At 42.3% G+C, this 13,590-nt stretch overlaps 1 protein-coding gene across 6 annotated transcripts in view; it reads right to left on the bottom strand.

Annotated features, from left to right (window-relative positions):
* AREL1 (apoptosis resistant E3 ubiquitin protein ligase 1) overlaps positions 1-13,590 on the bottom strand; it is a 22,975-nt gene continuing 9,385 nt past the window's right edge. For 5 of the 6 annotated variants that reach the window (XM_086893315.1, XM_086893317.1, XM_086893319.1 and 2 more), the window contains 15 exons: positions 12,618-12,787; positions 12,359-12,539; positions 11,400-11,647; positions 9,610-9,687; positions 8,961-9,102; positions 8,452-8,573; positions 6,651-6,726; positions 6,136-6,245; positions 5,447-5,626; positions 5,183-5,308; positions 4,878-5,007; positions 4,738-4,796; positions 4,458-4,547; positions 3,309-3,484; positions 1-3,134 (listed from right to left, as the gene is read on the bottom strand). In XM_086893315.1, coding sequence (XP_086749441.1) covers positions 3,032-3,134; positions 3,309-3,484; positions 4,458-4,547; positions 4,738-4,796; positions 4,878-5,007; positions 5,183-5,308; positions 5,447-5,626; positions 6,136-6,245; positions 6,651-6,726; positions 8,452-8,573; positions 8,961-9,102; positions 9,610-9,687; positions 11,400-11,647; positions 12,359-12,539; positions 12,618-12,787 — 1,991 coding nt within the window. In that variant the 3' untranslated portion in view covers positions 1-3,031. The remainder of the gene's footprint in view (positions 3,135-3,308; positions 3,485-4,457; positions 4,548-4,737; positions 4,797-4,877; positions 5,008-5,182; positions 5,309-5,446; positions 5,627-6,135; positions 6,246-6,650; positions 6,727-8,451; positions 8,574-8,960; positions 9,103-9,609; positions 9,688-11,399; positions 11,648-12,358; positions 12,540-12,617; positions 12,788-13,590) is intronic. The other variant, XM_086893320.1, reaches the window with a different exon arrangement.

Here is a 13,590-nt window from a genome sequence, read left to right on the forward strand (position 1 = left end):
GCATTTTTAAAATATTTTATTTATTATACAAACTATTTACAAAATCAGCTACTGCAACCACAGGCTTCCAAATTTTGGCTGAACTTTGCCAGAAATTCACCAGAGGGAAGTAGGATTTGACCTGTATCATCCATAGCTCCTGTTTTCTATAAACATGCAACATGGCCTGCAGAAGCAGGCTGAAGCCAGGCCCTCTGCACCTCAAAGCAGCTTCAGGAAACACAGAACCTAAGATGGTATCAGGATCCTAAGGATTTCTACAGAAGAGCCTCACTATTAAGTGGCAATAAATAAGGAGTAAAAAAGGAAAGTAATGAGCCTCTGCCAGAGGTAACATACAAGTATAGGTGACCAAAGCACATCCCCATTGCCAGCACTAAGGGCAGCATTAAAAGTGACTGTACTGGGAAACGGTGTAAAGCTAGAGATAACTTTAGAAATATTATGGTGGAACTCAGGAACATGGGGGCAGCCTGTGCAAACAGAGGGGATGGGTTTAGTTGACTAAGAGTACCCATCCCAGTCCTGACTGCACTTGTGTTAAGAAGGAAGTCCTTGGCATCTTCACAGCTGCTGGGAAGTGTTGGGTGCTGGCTGCAATGAAATGAGAAGCATTAAGGAGCTCTTTCCAGTAGAAGTCCACTCACTGGTCAGCTACTTCATCCTCAGAATAAAAAAAGGCCAGCTCAAGAGAAGAAGGGAGAAGATTCCTGAGGAAGATGTCACTGTCAGAGCTGGCCCACAGCTACAGGACTGAAAACATCCTCAACCAGGTGAGGCTACATTATGGAAAAAAACACCAAGCTATGCCTCCCAATAAGCTGGAGTTAAGCTGAGCACCACCACCTCCTCTCAGTCCCTGGAGAAAACACTGAAGCAGCGGCATGGTGAACACAGGAGCTGTAACTCTACTGACCATGGAAGCCACCTGCAGTATAAATAAAATGGTACCATACTCTCCACCCAGAAAAGGTCAGAACCTTGCAGAATGCAGCCTGCACTTAAAAAGGGAGAACAGCCACTACTAATGTGATCTGTCAGAGCACAACAGTGGCAACTATCAAGCTGGCAGCCTCGCAGCACCTCAGTGCCAGTGAGAGAATGAATTCACAAGGCAAAGAAATCCCCCTGAGTAGTCTCAATGTTCAGCTGACTGCTTTTTGGCACCAAAATGGCTTATTTTTTTCTGTACAGAAATAACACACTCAGCCCAAGAATGACTAAGATGCTGCCTTTAAAAACATTTTATAGATGTAGAATATTTCCCACAAATTCACAGTCAATTCAACTAAGCTATATTTGAAAAGCACACACAGTTAACTTTAAATATCCATACTGTGCTCAAGTCTGACCAGATCAGCCTGAGGACAGCAGAAGGGGACTGAAGAGGATGATGTGACATTTTATCCAATACAAGGTTCTAAAATTAGCTCAGGGATGCCAGTCTGAGAATCCATTCTGGAAGAAGTCCAACAATTCCATAATCCAGTGAAAGCTTACACTGCAGGTAGTAGCAATGCATTTCTCCCACTTTGACTCCTGCATGCCTTTGACTTACTCGTTGACTGTAGAAAGCAAGGATCTTGAATTTTGCTTCGCTGAAGAACTCATCAAGATTCCCAGATTCCCCTTCCCTTTACTTCCCTGGGAAGGGCTGAATGGATTGCCAGCTACAACAGATCCCAATCATAAACTTACTTCTCATTCTGGTCTATCCACTCCTTTCCCCACAAGCCAGACAATGGTGGATGCAAGCTGTTGAGTGACCACATAAGTGAAATTCAAATTAACATTTTGTGCTGGAAAGCTAACAGCACTGAATGGAACATGTGGAAAGGAAAGAAGAAGAAAGATGGTAAGATTGGAAGGGCAGAAATCTAGCTGCGCTCCAGGCACCAGCAACTCCCTGGACACTCTGCCCAAAATGCAGTAGAGAAAGAGAAGCCTCAGGCTGCTGCATGATAGAGGTAGAAGCCAAGATCCTGTGGGATGCTGGGGTGGAGGTACCATGTTCTGCCCAGTAGCATCATCCCAACAACAAATGCAAGCACAGTGCACACTGTAGCTGCTTATTGATCTGCACATAACATACATACCCTGAAGGTGAATGTGGGATAGGCATTGGTGCTCAGCATTGAGGGATCACACTCATGCCCATACTTTCTCTCCTGAGGAAGGGAAGAGAAGGCAAGGGCATGGAATAGCTTCCTGTGCAACATCAACTGTCAGAAACATTCAATGGAGGAGAAACTCCTCTTCCAGTTCGTTTGCAGAGGCTAATTACCAGCCACTGCTGGAGAAGGGCGCTTCTGCTGCTGGGCCCTGGCGGAGGTAGTACAGGATCACTGTCAGGGCCAGCACTTGTGCTCCAGTTAGATTGTTTTCCTCTTTGGGTTACTCCCTCCAGTGGATACTGCCCTTTTTTCTCTGTGGCACAGGCAACAACAGCATCCAGAGCAAGATGGAGAGGGAGAACAGAAACCCTTCTGGGTCAGGTGCTGAGAGGATGGACAACTCTATTTTCCTCACAGATCATAGTGATCTATCAGGGAGCATCACTAGGGGAGTTGAGCCAAGGTAAAGGAAGTTACTAAGACTTCTTATGAGCCAAGGCTTCCAGCAGAGCTCCATGCTGGTCTTCCCTCTTCCTCCTAGAGAGCTACAGTAAAGGCAGCTCAGCAGATCTCCTGCACCTCAATGTAACTTCTGCTTATGAACTTCATCTTCTTACAGAAGGATGGGTATACAGGGTGCATGGAAATCAAGTGCAATATTTCCTTGACAAATGCACCAGTCCTTTTGCTTTTTTCACATTGAACCAAAGGGAGAACGAGGAAAAGGGAAAAGATGAGCTCTTGATGACATATTTGGGATACAGAAAGGCCACATGACATCTTCTGGATGACAAATTCCTTTACATGGAGTCTTTGCTCTGCCTTCACTGCCCAAGGGAAGGAGAACAAGCAGAGGATTGAACCTGGGTCTTGCCACAAAGAGCCGAGAGGCTAAATGGTCTCCTGGGAAAGGGAAATCACAGCATGCCAAATCCCTCGCAACCCTCGCTGATAGCTAGCTGCAGCATCTTGTGCACTTCTTCATAGGAGTCATAAGTAGGGAGGCACAGCTGGTTAAAACTGTAAAACAAAAGAAAAATACCATTCAAACTAGGTCTGAGAGGGAACCATCCCCATTAGCTGACTTTAGACGGATTGACACAAGCATCACACACGACATTGTTTGTCCACAACTAGCTGGTGTCATTCCCAAAGGCACCATGGAGAAAGTTCCTACCACCCCAGGATACTTGCCAGGTGTGGGCTGTCGGCAAAGTACTGTGAGTTGGAGCTGCAATGATCTGGAAAGATGGACAGAGTGCAGCAAACCCTCCTGGAGGCAGCTGGGAGGAACCAGTAGTGAACTGCAAAAGCCTGGCCAGCTCTTCCTGTGTGAAACTAGAGACCACAGTCCAAAACCACCTCATGACCTGTTACAAACCAAGAAAGGTAAACACAGGTCAGCCAAGGAAATCAAGCAAACGTATTAGCAACTTGTAAGAATATCGGTAAATTGCACTCACAAGCAAGTGTTCTATTAACAGTCAGAACTCATTTGTTTTACCAGGGTGACACATAGAGGCAAGTATTACATAGCTCCTAAACTAAGTTAAGAGATGTCCCACACTACTGTCTCCCACCAATCCCTTCCCTTAAAGCAGAAAGGATTCTTCTGCTTCTGCTCTCCCCACAGAGATTTTATTTTTAGAAGTACCTGCCTAGGCAATGAGGTAGGTTTACAATGCAGAAAATGCATTTCCTTCTTACACTATGTTAATGTTTTGGTTTTTCACATCATCTGGTACTTCTTCAGGCAAGTGGAACCATCCCAGTGTTTACAGATTGAAAATACAAGTTTCATCTCTTTTCATGTGGGGTGTTTTGGCAGCTTCCATTATTTTTCTAAACAAAGCTGCTACTATTCCCATACCCCTCCCACTGGGAAATGCAGAAAGGGATGAGAACCATTAGAGGGTACAAATTTAGGCTACTACATCAGTAGTACCACAGCACTGAACTCCAAACACTACATGTGGGCTGCAAGCATGTTTTTCAAGCATTTCTTAGAGATAAGTATATCACCATGAACATTTTCAGTAGCAGTAATTCCCACCAACTCCTCCTGACTCTCTGCTGAACTGTTCTTAATTAGAGCTTTGCTGGATTTTTTTAAAGAGACCGCTGCTGACAATTTTTACTTGTTGGTATCTGATTAAGCATCAGCTCTAGTCAGCCAGGCTGAAGGGATGTCTCTAGGGGGAAACATTATATCGTAATGTGCACAGTCCTACCTGACCCCTGAATTTTTCAGTTAGCCGTTCTGAAAACCTAAATTCCAACCAATTCTGTTGTATTTGTGATGACTGGTTTTGACAAGCAAGAAGGAGAAACCCTGTCATTTACCTTCTCACGGAAGTGCCAAGATCCTCCTACCACTACAGCATGTGCCTTGAAGTCACAGACACTGATATCTCCAGTACCACACATAAGCAGCTGGAAGGCAAGAAACTGCCGTCAGAAAGTCAGGAGCCCAGGAAACAAGGCAACAGCTACTGTGCACATTGCAGATGTTTAGAGTGCTTAGAGAATAAACATTTTGGCTTTTTCCCAGATCCAAAAAGCACTCCATTTGTCAGACAGGAAGGGAAGTAAAGGTAGAGCTGCTTAGGGAGGCAGCGATTACCTCAAGCTCATTCTCATCAAAAATAGCCAGGAGGTTCTCAGGAACTAACTCATTAAGACCTGGAAGAGAAGAGAAGAGCAGCATGTGCTATGCCCTGGGACATAAAGGCAGACAGGAGCAGGGAGCAGGCAGCATGTTACCTTTCAGGAAGTGATCCACCTCCTCTCTAACCTGATTCGCCAGTCTGTACTGTGCAAGCAGATTTAGGTACAAGATTTTGTTTTCATTGGTCACTGGTACTTGAGCCCCTCCTGCCACCAGTTCAACCACCTGCAAACAGAACACTTGGCCTGAGTGTGATCAGTAGCATTCCCCAAATCTGAACTCCCAAACACAAGAAACCCAGAGTAGGCTCAATTTTCTGGGGCATAGCAGAGTTCTCAGTCCCCACTGCTGCAGGCAATAGGGATTAAACTATCCCACTTTCAGGAGTTGCTTCCCTCACCTTCTCCAGCTGTCCTGTTTTGCTATACTTCTCTTCAGCAAAGACCAGATCCATCTCGCTCACATCATTGTTCAGTATGAAGCACACTTTGGATTTATAGAATTCTGGGTCATCCGTTTCAAAATACTGCGTGAAAGAATAAGAAAACGGGGACATAGAGGGAAGAACAAAAAAAGCCCTTACATTGTTAGCCAGAATTCTGGGTTCAACATTCAATTTCTCCCCAAACTAACACAGGCTTCAGACAGGGCTGGGAAGCTTTACCTTGTAATGCATGCGAAGTCCTATGATCTGAGCAAGGAAGGATCGAGTGAAGCGAGCTCGAACCAGTTGTTTATAAGCACCTCCCAGAGATGATTCATAAAGACACTTTCCTACTAGGCGGCCCGCAAATTCATATACTTTGAGTCGTAAATATGTGGGACGCCCTGGGTTTGGATGCACCTGCAAAGAAGAAGCAAATTGAAATATCCAAGCACCAGACTGACTAGCACAAATAGGAAATATGAGACCATTTCAACTCACTACATCTCTCAAGCTGGCCAAGGAGCTTTAGTGTCATGTCCTCAAAGCTAAGCAATAGAAATAAAATGCCTAAGCCTGCATAGGAAGAACATGAAATGTTTCTCATGCACAGGCAAGAAGCTGTATGAGAGCAGAAATGGAGTCTGAAATATTCACACCCAACAAAACCTCTAAACACTTTGATGTCACCTCCTCTTGCCCAAAAATCCAGCCTTCCCTGCTGACTTGCCACCCTCTACTGTTCATCCAGCCAGTTCTTCAGCACTTCAATGAGTTAAGATCATTAAGCAAAGCTTTGAGAAAGGCACAGGAAGGGACTATGAAGGCAAGCTAAAGAATGAGCAATGTAGCACACCACTTAACAGCAGCACTGTTTAACCATCAATGGTCACATTTCTGTGCATTCAGCATAGGAACTGCAGACTCACCAAGGCCTGGTTGTTATCACTAAAGCGGGTGAACAGCTGATTGGTGGTATCAAATAATGCCTTACAAATGAGCTCAAACCACTCTCTGCGTGGACCTCCCCAGTCCAGAGCTACAAAATAAAACAAGTTTGGTCATCCAAACTGGGTCATCAGTTCAAGAGTTTCATGCATACTGCTCAGTATTACCCAACACAAGGGTTCATCGCAATGAACAGCTCTGTAGCAATAAACAGGGACTGCAAAACTATAGGTTCTTCTCCCAAACCTAGTCCTAGTTGGGTTTCTGGTTTGGTTTTTTTTAGGCGTGGAGGGGCAGGATTTACATAAGGCTTCAGGTCCCTATGTAGGTATCGAATAGCACCAGCAGGATAATTCACTAACATCTGTGAGAAAATCAAAGGGCTGGAAAGCCACAGAAGAATGGACATACTACAAGAAATCAGAATTTCAGACTAAAACTACTCTGCCATAATTTCTTTTGTTTCTTCTGCATATATATTCACAGGATAACTCACCTTCTTCATCCTGAAAAATCACTTCAAAGTTTTTGCTCCAGTCAGAAACAGAAAAATTTCGTGTTGCTTTAAAAGACTGAAAAATAGAAAAAGAGAATACCCATACGCACCCCATACTCAATATGCAGTCCTGTACATGTGAACAGGCAAATGCAAAACCCCCATAGTCTAGAACTCAGAAGTATAAAAGTGAAAATTAGAAGCACCTAAGGCCTAATTCTTATTTGTCCAAAGCCACAGAACCCAATTCCTCATCTTCTGTTATGAGACACGTTACCCGCATAAAATACTGCTCATCTAAAATCAGTGTGAGGTCTTAGCACAGAAATATCACTCTCAAAGCTGCAAAGTATTGTTTGAAGTATTAAAATGCCTGTGGGAAGGAGCAATTTATGTAAAGCACTTTCAGCCCACGAATTAGATTTAAAATAGGAATGTTTCAAAGAGCACTACAAAATAGCTTGAAGAGAATTACTGAGTTCATACTTCCAGAAAGTCACGATGCAAACAAGTAATAAAATACCCCAAGTGTCTAAAATTTCCTGTGCCCTGATTCTGGACTCCAATTAAAGAAAATTAAAAAAACTACATGGCAGTCTTCAGTCATAGAGGTAGTTTTGGCTTAGTTTATCCTCAAAGAGGTTAGAACATCATGCTACTCATGCCCCTGGACTAAACACGTTCATTGTGCCTATCAACCTTGGTCACTAGAGCTTATATTTATTTTTATTATTATCATCATCATTGTTATTATGGCACAGGATTTATTTTGTTTTACTAGACCGTAACAATGCTCAAGACAGCGCAGGAATTTCCAAAGTAATAGGAAAAAGTAGTCATGGAAATACTGTTTAGAAATGAAGTAATTTTGTCCAAGCTATTAACTGAAACATAATCTCATAAACACTGCAAGCTGCTATATGCAGAAAATATTCTGAAACACAGATTTACTGAGTATAAATCAAGAGAAATCCCAGCCACTCTTGTTTTCCTCAGAAATGTTCTTTCCAGCTTTACAACATTACTGTTGTGAGACACAGGTGGAAACAGTAAGTCAGGATAACTGCCTTCCCAGCATACAAAGTATTTAGAATGTCACTTAAGCACTGCATTATATGAATGACTAAGTTCTATTTTGGAAACACAACAGGTCAGAAATGGTGAGGATTTTACTAAGGGACTCTGTATACAGAATATTTTATCATCACTCTGAACCACAACTAGTAGCCCGTTGCTGCAAGAGTTTCATTGCATGCAGCTCAGGAACATCTGACTTGACAGCTTATCTTGCTGAATGGCTCTCTGCCCAAAAAACAGTAGATAAAGACACAGGAGCTCTATGTTCTGTTCCCAGATCTAGGGAAGTAGACAGTCTTTCTCCAGGCCTTGAGTTCCAATGTAAAGTAGGGACAGAGTAGCATCAGCAGATTTCCTGCTTTCACAGGCTATGAATCCTTTTACAGAGTCACAGAATAATTCAAGTTGAAAAAGACCTCTAAGATCATAGATTCTAGCCTTTGACTGATCCCTACCTCATCAACTGTACCATGGCACTAAGTGCTACATCCAGGCATTTCTCGAACACTTCCAAGGATGATGACTTCACAACCTCCCTGAGCAGTCCTTTCCAATGTTTAACAACTCCTCAAGCTGCCTGCTGGCATCTGCCTTGAAACAGAGGGACTAACCATTTTTAGCATGGCTTCCCTAGCACATTCCATTTTGGACTTCTTTAGGCACTGAGCAGAATAAAAAGGATGGAGGAAGCACTGGGCTAAAGGAAAATCACTCATACACTCACCGACTCCAGCAGACAGTGGCGGCTGACCTTCAGCGTCACCTTTGAATGAGGCCTTTTCATATGCACCTGTCGTAGCTCTCGCTGAAAGAAGTTCACTTTGTCTTGGAAAGTTTCAGAGCCTCCTGAGAAGAGTGACAATTTGGGTGAGGCCTGAGCTGTCAACACCTCAAACATCTAGAGAGCATTCCTAAGATTAACTGCACAGATCAGCTTTAGAGCCCAGAAGTGCATTTACCACAGCAAGGTTTGGAGACAGAACTCTCAAGGTAGTTTTGCAATTAATCTTGCCGGTATTCATATTCACAGGTGCACTTTCAAAGAGCCTGACAGAGAAGCCAAGCTGAAAAGGAACAGCTGCTGTGATGAAGTACATTCACTGGAAGCATGATACTCCAGGAACCAGAGTTCTCATCAGAAGTCATTCAGTGCTGGCAATCTATTCCCCAGGGAAACTAGCAGACTCAAGTGCTAACTTCCTGACTACTGCACCCACCTCACTGTCCCTTTACCTATGTTTTTATGCAGAGAGCGAATGAAAGTGGCTGCCAAGATGTTCCTCTCCTTGCAGCTGAGCTCCACAGGAGGTTGGATCCCATCATCCACCACCAGTGTCAGTAATTTGTGCACAGGATCAGGACCAAGGTATGAAAACTAGCAGCAAAAAGATGCAAGAAAGGGTAAACCCATCATGCAGAAGGCACAGTATGTTCAGTAGACAGAGCAACACCACCTGTGCTCTTAAGACTTTCTCTGCTCCCCCATGTGTATGCAGTTAACAGGAAAACTATTTCAAGCATTCAGACTCCATTTAGGACGCTGCTTTAAACTTCACACACAAGTCTGAGGGCTTCAATGGACACAATCACAGCATTTTAGGAAAGCTATGAGGAAAATAACCAAGAAAAATGCAAAGGAATCAAGATTTTTGCCTAGCATTGGGACAAAAGGCAGGAAAGAGTGATAAGACTGGCTCCTAGCCACAAATACTAGCGAAACTTAGGCACTGAGAGGGAATTTCAGAGCTGAAGTTTATGCCACACAATGTTGTTCTGTGGGTGGAAGCCTTTCTCTCCAAAAGGAAAAAACAGCCTGTGATTCACAAGGATGACAAGCTAATAACATGGAGGTGCATTGACAGGTATGTGAAAAGAGGCTCACCTTTGTGCCAGGACACACTCTAAAGGTGAAAAGGCGCCATGGAATGATCTTCAGGTAAAATTCTTTCACTGAGAATTGCTGAGCAACCACAAGGAAAAGAAAGCATTAAATGTAACACATCTATTAAGGGGTGTCCCCGAAACACGTGAGGCAGAGGACAGATCCATAAGGCTAGACCTCCCTTCAACCCCAGGAACAGGTTTCTGCAGCATTTGGCACAATACTTACTTGAGAACCTTTAAAGTTCCACACAACTATAAGCAACTTGTTGCGTTTACCACAGCAGACTTCACTGCGTGCATTTATGACGCATGTGGGATGCCAGCATGACACAGATTTTATAGCAGTAAGCTATTGTGTTCAGTAGAACGTCACCAGTTGAATTGGAAAGTAATCTTAAGTACACTTGAGAAGCTAAATTCAGGACAAGATTCTAATGCACTGACAAAAAGGTTTTTGTCAAAGTCACACCAACAGACTACTCCTATTACTCCCAAATTTTCACGACCATTTCAAACGTCTTTTAAAAAGCACTTGAAATTGCTAAATTTATGAGATTTGCAGAAATTTATCCTCAGTGTATTTCTGCCAGAAAAAAAATACTAACTGTGCAACTCCTGTCTTCTGGAAAAGAAGTTAAAATTTTAGCATCTTTAGACAAAAGAAAACCATTTCCTACACAAACCTTTCCTAGCTGCAATGACTGGAAAAATTGACAATCAGCATTTATCCACAAACAAGCCAAATATGGACAGCAACTCTTTAAAATAGCAGCATGGTAACAGTTTTCTACTGTTTCTATTTCTATACACAGAGACATTCAGGGATACAATTATGCAAGCCTAAAAATCACATTTACAACTTGGCCACCCAAAGGGAGCTTCTAAAAGTACCCACTTCTGGTGATCTGCTTTACCAGGTAATGCAATAGAAAAGAGAATGGAAGTCCAAAACAATATACCAAGGTTGAAAGGATGCTGAGTTCACAGGGACATAGCACCCAAAATCAGTTCTTAGAGCCATGTGCAGTACAGATTCAGGAATCTCTAGCAGCTCCCTCCATCCTATAACTGCTTCACAGACTTCTTTCTCCCTTGGCAGGAAAGCAATTTCTGGATTAGTCTTTCACTTTGGTATAAATCACTACATTTTCCAAAATGCATTTGAAGAGATAGCTGAACAAAATGAATTTAAATTCATTATTAGATTTAGAGGAATTGTCTTTCTAGTTTCTGAACATTTTAGGCAGTAATAATGGAAAATGGTTACTGTTAATGTGTTCTTATTGTAAGAGAACCCTCAGTTTCTCCTGTTTCTTCTACTTATAAATTTACCCTTTGATCTCAGATCATTTTTTGTCTTTTCCTTTTCAGCAAAACATTCCAGAAACATGAGAAAGATATAAAATCCAAGAAGGTGAGAATCTCTTAAGTTGAAATTTACAAGTATCAGAAATTGAGAACAGGAATTTCAGGTCTGACCTGAAAAAAGCAAAGGAAAGGCAAACAGTATATCTACTGAGCAATCAGCAAGAAAATGTCCAGTAGGATTTGGATCAGACCTATAAAGATCCTAAAATCTAAAAACACAATCCTAAAACTTCAAGTTCTAAAATACATTCCTAAAACTGCCAAGGCTCATTTTAACATTATCCTCAGTCACAAGCTCCCCATTTGCCATAAGCAAATTTTTTAACCAAATCTGAAGCTAAGATATAAAGCACAAGGAAGCTCTTCAGTTACAGCATATTTCAAACATGCACTCAAGTGTGGTAACTTTATGATACCTACCTTAGGTGACACATAGCAGTACACTTTTTTAGGCTTCTTCACCTTCTCAGGGGTCTGGCTGTCAGAAGGAGAATCTTCATCTTCATCCTCAATTGCAGTAGAAGGACGGCGCTGGGAGGAGCTCAGGTGCATTGGTGGAAGTTGCCACTGAGTGTTGGTATAACTAGGAGCATCGTAAAGGTAAGCTTCAAAATAAATACTGACACCTGAGGTGGACACATTGCGTTCTACAATGTTCTTTTCATTCTCTGAGGGAATAGACATGAAAGAGTTGTGTAAATCCTAATGGAAACAAGAATGAAAAAGAATGCACTGGCCACGACCAAATCAGTAGCCTTGATTTTAAATTAAAGGTTACACATCCAAAGGAAAACCCAGTCAAATGAAACTTTGATAAAGAGAGCCCAGGAGTGGGATGAAAAGATTTCAAGATGGCCAAGTTCAAGAAGTTTGTTTAGTGACTGGTTGAAGAAAAGAGGCATTGAGAACCTCTCTCTCAGAGCACCAGGCTGAAGGCATGGCCACTTGACAGCCACACTGAAGTCTGGTTCACTCCTGAAGAAACCAGGAATTACAACATGGTGGAAAAAAAACCAAAAAAACCACGTAAGTTACATGAAGTGTTCTTCCTCCATATGACTTAAGACACAATACATGACTGGCTCAGATGTCAACAACTAGCAAGCAATAAAAATTGCCTAATTTCAGAGGTAAACCTCCTGAAATAGGGGAAAAACACTTGTTTTTATCTGCTGATGGATCAGAGTATCAGCCCCCAGAGATCTCCCCTGTTACAAGCAAGTTCATTTACCTTAGCGTTTTTAAATGAATAGGCTTTCCTTTAGCAAGTAAGCATGGCCAGTCTGCAGGGAAGCCACAAATAGCTCTGCTACATGACTGTGCAAAGCACACTGTAAGAGGACACCTGGAGAAATAACACTGATTAGGTCTTGACTCACCACTTAGAACAATGATGTCAAAATCACCATTGCTTATGGGCTGGTTCTGGTAGGAGATGCAGGCATGGAAACACCCCCTAGAGTGCAAGGTGAGTCGGAAGAACACCTCGCAAGTCTGCCGGTTGGACACCACAGACTTCTCAAACACCACATCAGAGCTCTCTTCTTCTTGAGGACCCAGCTAAACAGAAAACAAATTAATAAAAGGAGCTCTCCAGCTCATCTGAAGTCATGCAGCAAGGGGTGAGGTTGCACTCACCTCATGGATGGAGAGGCTGTAATTGTGCTCATCTATCAGGGACACAGAATTGCTGGTGGGATTGTCATACTCATCTCTGGGGGCTATCTGCAGAGTGTGCTGCTGCCCACATGTCAGCACCAGAGTGGAGAAATGGCAGACAATTTTGGTTTTGGAGGGAACCACCATTCCTGAAGCAGACAACAATAATTTACAGTCAAACAAATTCTAATGTGAAGCTACAAAAAGCAAAAGAAAAGCAACTAGGGGCACAATACCCTTGAAAATGGGTCAAATCTAAACACATTCTATGCCCCTACATTAAAAAAAGCCAAGTATCTGAGCATCTAAGTGTATGGTGTAGTGCATAGCATGTGCCTTGAATCAGACTTACTAAAGTAAACTAAGTTACTAGTACTCTAAAGAATGCTTTTTCACCATTCTAACTTTCTGTTCAGGAATTTGCTCCCACTGTACACACAAAATATAAGGTAGCTGACACCTAAGAAAACCTGCAAATGCAGCTTACCAATCAAACTTTATTTGGGTTAAACCCAAGCTTCTTTCTGAAGGGGTACTTTAGCAAGCTGTATATTTATTCACAAAGCAATGAACAGAGGTCCTTTCAATGACATGTACATCAAACATAAAAGATGCTAATTTGGGTCAAAAAAACAAAAGTAGAAGAAAACAAATTTTAGATGGACAAAAAGGAAATGTTTTTACATAAGTGTGTAATCAAAGGTATCAATGGCAACTGCTCCAGAAGCTTATAGGGATAGAGTAGGGTATTCAGAAAGAGGCAAATTATTACAGCATCTCCAACACAGATACAAATAACTCAATACTTTCACAAAAGACACTCTCTGACTACTAGATGGATTATGAAGAAGTTACTACAAAACAGAGAATGTGACAGAAGTGGATAGGGATTTTAAGCACTACTAATAACTTGTTCTATAAAGCAGTTTCTGTTTTGTTATGTACTGGTAGT

Source organism: Cyanistes caeruleus, chromosome 6 (assembly GCF_971803275.1).
Source record: "Cyanistes caeruleus chromosome 6, bCyaCae1.hap1.1, whole genome shotgun sequence".
Lineage (NCBI taxonomy): Eukaryota > Metazoa > Chordata > Aves > Passeriformes > Paridae > Cyanistes > Cyanistes caeruleus.